At 56.3% G+C, this 9,087-nt stretch overlaps 1 protein-coding gene across 2 annotated transcripts in view; it reads left to right on the forward strand.

Moving 5' to 3' along the window:
• lrrc4b (leucine rich repeat containing 4B) overlaps nt 1–7,536 on the forward strand; it is a 106,678-nt gene extending 99,142 nt beyond the window's left edge. The window contains exon 5 of one of the 2 annotated variants that reach the window (XM_031904760.1): nt 4,302–7,536. In XM_031904760.1, the coding sequence (XP_031760620.1) occupies nt 4,360–6,285 (1,926 nt within the window). In that variant the 5' untranslated portion in view covers nt 4,302–4,359 and the 3' untranslated portion in view covers nt 6,286–7,536. 2 annotated transcript variants of the gene reach the window in all.
• Nucleotides 7,537–9,087: the final 1,551 nt, after the last annotated feature.

Consider the following 9,087-nt stretch of genomic DNA (forward strand, 5'->3'; position numbering starts at 1 on the left):
TCCTCACACAGACAGGCAGCCCCCCAGCCCCTCTGGGAGTTCCTCACACAGGCAGGCAGCCCCCCAGCCCCTCTGGGAGTTCCTCACACAGACAGGCAGTCCCCCCAGCCCCTCTGGGAGTTCCTCACACAGACAGGCAGCCCCCCCCAGCCCCTCTGGGAGTTCCTCACACAGACAGGCAGCCCCCCCAGCCCCTCTGGGAGTTCCTCACACAGACAGGCAGCCCCCCAGCCCCTCTGGGAGTTCCTCACACAGACAGGCAGCCCCCCCAGCCCCTCTGGGAGTTCCTCACACAGACAGGCAGCCCCCCCAGCCCCTCTGGGAGTTCCTCACACAGACAGACAGCCCCCCAGCCCCTCTAGGAGTTCCTCACACAGACAGGCAGCCCCCCAGCCCCTCTGGGAGTTCCTCACACAGACAGGCAGCCCCCCAGCCCCTCTGGGAGTTCCTCACACAGACAGGCAGCCCCCAGCCCCTCTGGGAATTCCTCACACAGACAGGCAGCCCTCCAGCCCCTCTGGGAGTTCCTCACACAGACAGGCAGCCCCCCCAGCCCCTCTGGGAGTTCCTCACACAGACAGGCAGCCCCCCAGCCCCTCTGGGAATTCCTCACACAGACAGGCAGCCCTCCAGCCCCTCTGGGAGTTCCTCACACAGACAGGCAGCCCCCAGCCCCTCTGGGAATTCCTCACACAGACAGGCAGCCCTCCAGCCCCTCTGGGAGTTCCTCACACAGACAGGCAGCCCCCCCAGCCCCTCTGGGAGTTCCTCACACAGACAGGCAGCCCCCCCCCAGCCCCTCTGGGAGTTCCTCACACAGACAGGCAGCCCCCCAGCCCCTCTGGGAGTTCCTCACACAGACAGGCAGCCCCCCAGCCCCTCTGGGAGTTCCTCACACAGACAGGCAGCCCCCCAGCCCCTCTGGGAGTTCCTCACACAGACAGGCAGCCCCCCAGCCCCTCTGGGAGTTCCTCACACAGACAGGCAGCCCCCCAGCCCCTCTGGGAGTTCCTCACACAGACAGGCAGCCCCCCCCCAGCCCCTCTGGGAGTTCCTCACACAGACAGGCAGCCCCCCAGCCCCTCTGGGAGTTCCTCACACAGACAGGCAGCCCCCCAGCCCCTCTGGGAGTTCCTCACACAGACAGGCAGCCCCCCAGCCCCTCTGGGAGTTCCTCACACAGACAGGCAGCCCTCCAGCCCCTCTGGGAGTTCCTCACACAGACAGGCAGCCCCCCAGCCCCTCTGGGAGTTCCTCACACAGACAGGCAGCCCCCAGCCCTCTGGGAGTTCCTCACACAGACAGGCAGCCCCCCAGCCCCTCTGGGAGTTCCTCACACAGACAGACAGCCCCCCCCCCAGCCCCTCTGGGAGTTCCTCACACAGACAGACAGCCCCCCCCAGCCCCTCTGGGAGTTCCTCACACAGACAGGCAGCCCCCCAGCCCCTCTGGGAGTTCCTCACACAGACAGCCCCCCCCCCAGCCCCTCTGGAGTTCCTCACACAGACAGACAGCCCCCCGGCCCCTCTGGGAGTTCCTCACACAGACAGGCAGCCCCCCAGCCCCTCTGGGAGTTCCTCACACAGACAGCAGCCCCCAGCCCCTCTGGGAGTTCCTCACACAGACAGGCAGCCCCCCAGCCCCTCTGGGAGTTCCTCACACAGACAGACAGCCCCCCAGCCCCTCTGGGAGTTCCTCACACAGACAGGCAGCCCCCAGCCCCTCTGGGAGTTCCTCACACAGACAGGCAGCCCCCCAGCTCCTCTGGGAGTTCCTCACACAGACAGACCAGCCCCCCCCAGCCCCTCTGGGAGTTCCTCACACAGACAGGCAGCCCCCCCAGCCCTCTGGAGTTCCTCACACAGGACAGGCAGCCCCCCAGCCCCTCTGGAGTTCCTCACACAGACAGGCAGCCCCCCCAGCCCCTCTGGGAGTTCCTCACACAGACAGCCAGCCCCCCCAGCCCCTCTGGGAGTTCCTCACACAGACAGGCAGCCCCCCCCCCAGCCCCTCTGGGAGTTTCCTCACACAGACAGGCAGCCCCCCAGCCCCTCTGGGAGTTCCTCACACACACAGGCAGCCCCCCCAGCCCCCTCTGGGAGTTCCTCACACAGACAGGCAGCCCCCCAGCCCCTCTGGGAGTTCCTCACACAGACAGACAGCCCCCCCCAGCCCCTCTGGGAGTTCCTCACACAGACAGGCAGCCCCCCCCAGCCCCTCTGGGAGTTCCTGACACAGACAGGCAGCCCCCCAGCCCCTCTGGGAGTTCCTCACACAGACAGGCAGCCCCCCAGCCCCTCTGGGAGTTCCTCACACAGACAGGCAGCCCCCCCCAGCCCCTCTGGGAGTTCCTCACACAGACAGGCAGCCCCCCCCAGCCCCTCTGGGAGTTTCCTCACACACACAGGCAGCCCCCCCAGCCCCTCTGGGAGTTCCTCACACACACAGGCAGCCCCCCCAGCCCCTCTGGGAGTTCCTCACACAGACAGGCAGCCCCCCCAGCCCCCTCTGGGAGTTCCTCACACAGACAGGCAGCCCCCCAGCCCCTCTGGGAGTTCCTCACACAGACAGGCAGCCCCCCAGCCCCTCTGGGAGTTCCTCACACACACAGGCAGCCCCCCCAGCCCCTCTGGGAGTTCCTCACACACACAGGCAGCCCCCCAGCCCCTCTGGGAGTTCCCTCACACAGACAGGCCAAGCCCCCCAGCCCCTCTGGGAGTTCCTCACACAGACAGGCAGCCCCCCAGCCCCTCTGGGAGTTCCTCACACAGACAGGCAGCCCCCCAGCCCCTCTGGGAGTTCCTCACACAGACAGGCAGCCCCCCCAGCCCCTCTGGGAGTTCCTCACACAGACAGGCAGCCCCCCAGCCCCTCTGGGAGTTCCTCACACAGACAGGCAGCCCCCCAGCCCCTCTGGGAGTTCCTCACAGCAGACAGGCAGCCCCCCAGCCCCTCTGGGAGTTCCTCACACAGACAGGCAGCCCCCCAGCCCCTCTGGGAGTTCCTCACACAGACAGGCCAGCCCCCCAGCCCCTCTGGGAGTTCCTCACACAGACAGGCAGCCCCCCAGCCCCTCTGGGAGTTCCTCACACAGACAGGCAGCCCCCCAGCCCCTCTGGGAGTTCCTCACACAGACAGGCAGCCCCCCAGCCCCTCTGGAGTTCCTCACACAGACAGGCAGCCCCCCAGCCCCTCTGGGAGTTCCTCACACAGACAGGCAGCCCCCCAGCCCCTCTGGGAGTTCCTCACACAGACAGGCAGCCCCCAGCCCTCGGGTCCTACACAGACAGGCAGCCCCCCAGCCCCCTCTGGGAGTTCCTCACACAGACCAGGCAGCCCCACCCAGCCCCCTCTGGGGAGTTCCTCACACCAAGACAGGCAGCCCCCAGCCCCTCTGGGAGTTCCTCACAGACAAGAACAGGCAAGCCCCCCCCCCCAGCTCCTCTGGGAGTTTCCTCACACAGACAGGCAGCCCCGCCAGCGCCTCTCTGGGAAGTTCCTCACACAGACAGGCAGGCCCCCGGCCCCTCTGGGAGTTTCCTCAGCACAGACAGGCAGCCCCCCAGCCCCTTGGGAGTTTCCTCACACAGACAGGCCAGCCCCCCAGCCCCTCTGGGAGATTCCCACACAGACAGGGCAGCCCCCAGCCCCTCTGGGAGTTCCTCAGCACAGACAGGGCAGCCCCCATGCCCCTCTGGGAGTTCCTCACACAGACAGGCAGCCCCCAGCCCCTCTTGGGAGTTCCTCACACAGACAGCCAGCCCCCCCAGCCCCTCTGGGAGTTCCTCACACAGACAGGCAGCCCCCCAGCCCCTCTGGGAGTTCCTCACACAGACAGGCAGCCCCCCCAGCCCTCTGGGAGTTCCTCACACAGACAGGCAGCCCCCCAGCCCCTCTGGGAGTTCCTCACACAGACAGGCACCCCCCCCAGCCCCTCTGGGAGTTCCTCACACAGACAGGCAGCCCCCCAGCCCCTCTGGGAGTTCCTCACACAGACAGGCACCCCCCCCAGCCCCTCTGGGAGTTCCTCACACAGACAGGCAGCCCCCCCAGCCCCTCTGGGAGTTCCTCACACAGACAGGCACCCCCCCCAGCCCCTCTGGGAGTTCCTCACACAGACAGGCAGCCCCCCAGCCCCTCTGGGAGTTCCTCACACAGACAGGCAGCCCCCCCAGCCCCTCTGGGAGTGGGCACATATGAGCCCTGGGAACGCATGTCGCCCTATCGCCTTTTTGTAATGCCGCCCAGAACAGACTCAGGATTCACTCGTATTCATTTTCTTTTTCTCTTTTCTCTTTCAGGTGTTTCTCGATAAAATCGTTTCCTGGAGAAGTTATTACAAAAGTATGAACATTGAACATGGTTCCCCACCTTTGCACCTGCAGGATTCTGGGTCTGAAGATCTTTAGAATGATTTGGAAGCAAGCTCTACTTCTCTTGTGGGTCACATCTCTGGCCCTGGGGGGTATTTCCCCTACTTCCTGCCCCGCGGCGTGTACCTGCAGTAACCAGGCCAGCCGCGTTGCCTGTACCCGGAGGGAACTGATGGAAGTGCCCGAGAGCATCTCCGTTAATACGCGATATCTGAATCTTCAGGAGAATATTATCCAGGTCATTAAGACGGACACTTTCAAACACCTTCGTCACCTGGAAATTCTTCAGCTCAGCAAAAACCTGATCCGTAAGATCGAGGTTGGAGCTTTTAATGGACTCCCAAACCTGAGCACCCTGGAACTTTTTGATAATCGCTTGACCACTGTCCCCACTCAAGCCTTCGAGTACCTGTCGAAGCTGAGAGAGCTGTGGTTAAGGAACAACCCAATTGAGAGCATACCCTCCTATGCGTTCAACCGGGTCCCTTCCTTGCGGAGACTGGATTTAGGGGAACTTAAAAAGTTGGAGTATATCTCAGAAGCTGCCTTTGAAGGTCTTGTCAACTTGCGGTATCTCAACCTAGGCATGTGTAACTTGAAGGACATACCCAACCTTACGGCTTTGGTGAGACTGGAGGAACTGGAACTCTCTGGGAACAGACTGGAAATGATTCGCCCCGGCTCTTTCCAAGGGCTGACCAGTCTCAGGAAGCTGTGGCTGATGCATGCACACGTTACCATCATAGAGCGCAATGCTTTCGATGACTTGAAATCTCTGGAGGAACTGAATCTCTCTCATAACAATTTGATGTCTCTTCCCCATGACCTGTTTACGCCTCTCCACCGCCTTGAGCGAGTGCACCTCAACCACAATCCCTGGCACTGCAATTGTGATGTATTGTGGCTAAGCTGGTGGCTCAAAGAGACCGTGCCCAATAATACAACATGTTGTGCCCGTTGCCATTCGCCTCCCAACTTAAAGATGAGGTACATTGGGGAGCTAGATCAGAGCCATTTCACCTGCTATGCCCCCGTTATAGTGGAACCCCCCACTGACCTTAACGTGACAGAGGGCATGGCGGCTGAACTCAAGTGCCGAACTGGTACATCAATGACCTCTGTGAACTGGTTGACACCAAATGGGACCTTGATGACCCACGGCTCTTACAGGGTGCGCATTTCAGTCCTTCACGATGGCACACTCAATTTTACAAATGTAACCGTTCAAGATACGGGCCAGTACACATGTATGGTGACCAATTCAGCCGGAAATACTACGGCTACTGCCACCCTCAACGTATCTGCTGCTGCTGATCCTGCCACCACCGACTATACATATTTTACTACCGTGACTGTTGAAACTATGGACTCAAACGTGGAGGAGACGAAACCTACTGACAAGGAGCCCGGCCCCACCCCGACGGTGCGATGGGGAATAACCTACTCCACCACCTCGCTCACTCCGCGTAGTACGCGTTCTACGGAAAAGACCTTCACCATCCCCATTACAGACGTGACGGGGAACATCATGAAGGATCTGGACGATGTTATGAAGACCACTAAAATTATCATAGGATGTTTTGTAGCGATAACTTTTATGGCAGCTGTTATGCTCATTGCATTTTACAAACTCCGAAAGCAGCACCAGCTTCACAAGCACCACGGGCCGACGCGGACTATCGAAATAATCAACGTGGAAGACGAGATACCGGCCACGGCCCCGGGGGACAATCACATGGCCCTACCGGCCATCGAGCACGACCACCTCAATCATTACACTGCGTTTAAGGCCCATTATAACAACAATACGGGGACCCTTAACTGTGCCAAAAACCCCATGCTCAACTCCATCCACGAACCCCTTTTGTTTAAGAGCAGCTCAAAGGAAAACGTTCAAGAGACGCAAATTTAGCAGAAATAACCGGGCAGTGTTATTGTTTGTGAATTTCAAATGACAGAATCCTTTTCCACATCTTCAGAAAGAACTCTGCCCAACGTGCCGGAACCACGAGAGTCCACTTGGGCCGCGACGCGAGTCTCTCTGGGTCGGTCTTTTCATGGATATTCGATGGACGGAATTCTCTTACTAACAGAGAGCCCAGCACTGACACAAACTGACAAAAACCTTTTGATAATTTCCAAGGGATGTTTCACTCTCCGACTACCTGATGTATTACTAAAAAAAAATTTTTAAAAAGCTTAAAAAAAGATAAGAAAAAGGGGGAAAAAAAAATGTAATGAAAAGAATATGTAAGGAAAAAAAAGCTTATTTTGTGGTACAGCTCTTTATGTGTAAATTCTATTTCAGATCTATTTTCATCAAGGCAAGTGTTACGGAATGGGAGAATCAATCCCGCCATTACTGAGGCAGAAAATTGCATTTTTTATTAATCACTAAGGAGTTTCTGTTGATTAATTGTGTGGGAAAGAATCGTTGCCAAGCCAGCTCCGCCTCCATGGGAGGGGCCATTGCTATGATTGGCTAGCCAAGGGTGCCTGCAATGGAGCACTTGCCCTATTGACTCCAACTTGGCTCCGTTACGATCCTTTGGGACGTTTCCTTGGTAACAATAACGGGACGTGGGGGTTAGTGTGCGGGGAACGGCACTCCTTGCACTTCTCCTTCTTCTTCTGGGGGGGGGGGGGTTCGTTTTTTTTGTTTTTTTTTTCTAATTAAAAATAATAAAAGGTTTTTGCAACCTTTCAAAATGTTTATTTTAAAAGTTACTGTGCCATAGAAACATTGAAAATGTGCCAATTCTCTTCTGAACTTGACTGAAAAACATAAGTGTATGAAAAAAAAACAGGTTTTTACAAAAAAAAAACAAATAATAATAATAATAGTTTTTGGGAAAGAAGCGACGGAGGACTCGGTTTTCATCCTTCTGCCACAGGAATATTTGGGCCACTTGTTATTTTTGGTTTTTTCTTTCTGGATTTCTAAAGAAAATGGCCGACGTGTGACATCATGACATTGATATGAACTCATGGGTTTCGTTTGGTTTTTTTAAGTTTATTTGAATTTTTTAGTAGGCGATTTTTGAATGATTCTTGTGACTTGAAGAAGAATGAATTCTCTCTGTCAAAGGCCTTGGAGACATAAAGGTTCTATAAAGGAAAGGACATCGCCAAGTCTACAAAAACAAATAAAAAATGAAAAAGACCCTGTGTTCATTTTTGATTTTTAAATGTGAAGAAACGTTCCAGTATAAATGGGCAACAGGAGTGGGCTTTAGTGGCATAAGAGTCGGGCAGTAGGGGAAGAGTACTTCCTGTAGGGTATATTCTCTCCCTTCTATCAGAGTAGGGGCAGTTGAGGTACTTCCTGCAGGGTATATTCTGCCCTTATATCAGAGTAGGGGCAGTTGAGGTACTTCCCGCAGGGTATCTTCTGCCCTTATATCAGAGTAGGGGCAGTTGAGGTACTTCCTGCAGGGTATATTCTGCCCTTATATCAGAGTAGGGGCAGTTGAGGTACTTCCCGCAGGGTATCTTCTGCCCTTATATCAGAGTAGGGGCAGTTGAGGTACTTCCCGCAGGGTATCTTCTGCCCTTATATCAGAGTAGGGGCAGTTGAGGTACTTCCTGCAGGGTATATTCTGCCCTTATATCAGAGTAGGGGCAGTTGAGGTACTTCCCGCAGGGTATATTCTGCCCTTATATCAGAGATGGGGCAGTTGAGGTACTTCCCGCAGGGTATATTCTGCCCTTATATCAGAGTAGGGGCAGTTGAGGTACTTCCCGCAGGGTATATTCTCTCCCTTCTATCAGAGTAGGGGCAGTTGAGGTACTTCCTGCAGGGTATATTCTGCCCTTATATCAGAGTAGGGGCAGTTGAGGTACTTCCCGCAGGGTATCTTCTGCCCTTATATCAGAGTAGGGGCAGTTGAGGTACTTCCTGCAGGGTATATTCTGCCCTTATATCAGAGTAGGGGCAGTTGAGGTACTTCCCGCAGGGTATATTCTGCCCTTATATCAGAGATGGGGCAGTTGAGGTACTTCCCGCAGGGTATATTCTGCCCTTATATCAGAGTAGGGGCAGTTGAGGTACTTCCCGCAGGGTATATTCTGCCCTTATATCAGAGTAGGGGCAGTTGAGGTACTTCCCGCAGGGTATATTCTGCCCTTATATCAGAGTAGGGGCAGTTGAGGTACTTCCCGCAGGGTATATTCTGCCCTTATATCAGAGTAGGGGCAGTTGAGGTACTTCCCGCAGGGTATATTCTGCCCTTATATCAGAGTAGGGGCAGTTGAGTACTTCCCGCAGGGTATATTCTGCCCTTATATCGGGGGGGGGGGGCAGTTAAGGCAGAGTACTTCCTGCAGGGTATATTCTGCCCTTATATCGGGGGGGGGGGCAGTTAAGGCAGAGTACTTCCTGCAGGGTATATTCTGCCCTTATATCGGGGGGGGGGCAGTTAAGGCAGAGTACTTCCTGCAGGGTATATTCTGCCCTTATATCGGGGGGGGGGGCAGTTAAGGCAGAGTACTTCCTGCAGGGTATATTCTGCCCTTATATCGGGGGGGGGCAGTTAAGGCAGAGTACTTCCTGCAGGGTATATTCTGCCCTTATATCGGGGGGGGGCAGTTAAGGCAGAGTACTTCCTGCAGGGTATATTCTGCCCTTATATCGGGGGGGGGCAGTTAAGGCAGAGTACTTCCTGCAGGGTATATTCTGCCCTTATATCGGGGGGGGGCAGTTAAGGCAGAGTAC

This window comes from Xenopus tropicalis, chromosome 7, assembly GCF_000004195.4.
Source record: "Xenopus tropicalis strain Nigerian chromosome 7, UCB_Xtro_10.0, whole genome shotgun sequence".
Classification (NCBI taxonomy): Eukaryota; Metazoa; Chordata; class Amphibia; order Anura; family Pipidae; genus Xenopus; species Xenopus tropicalis.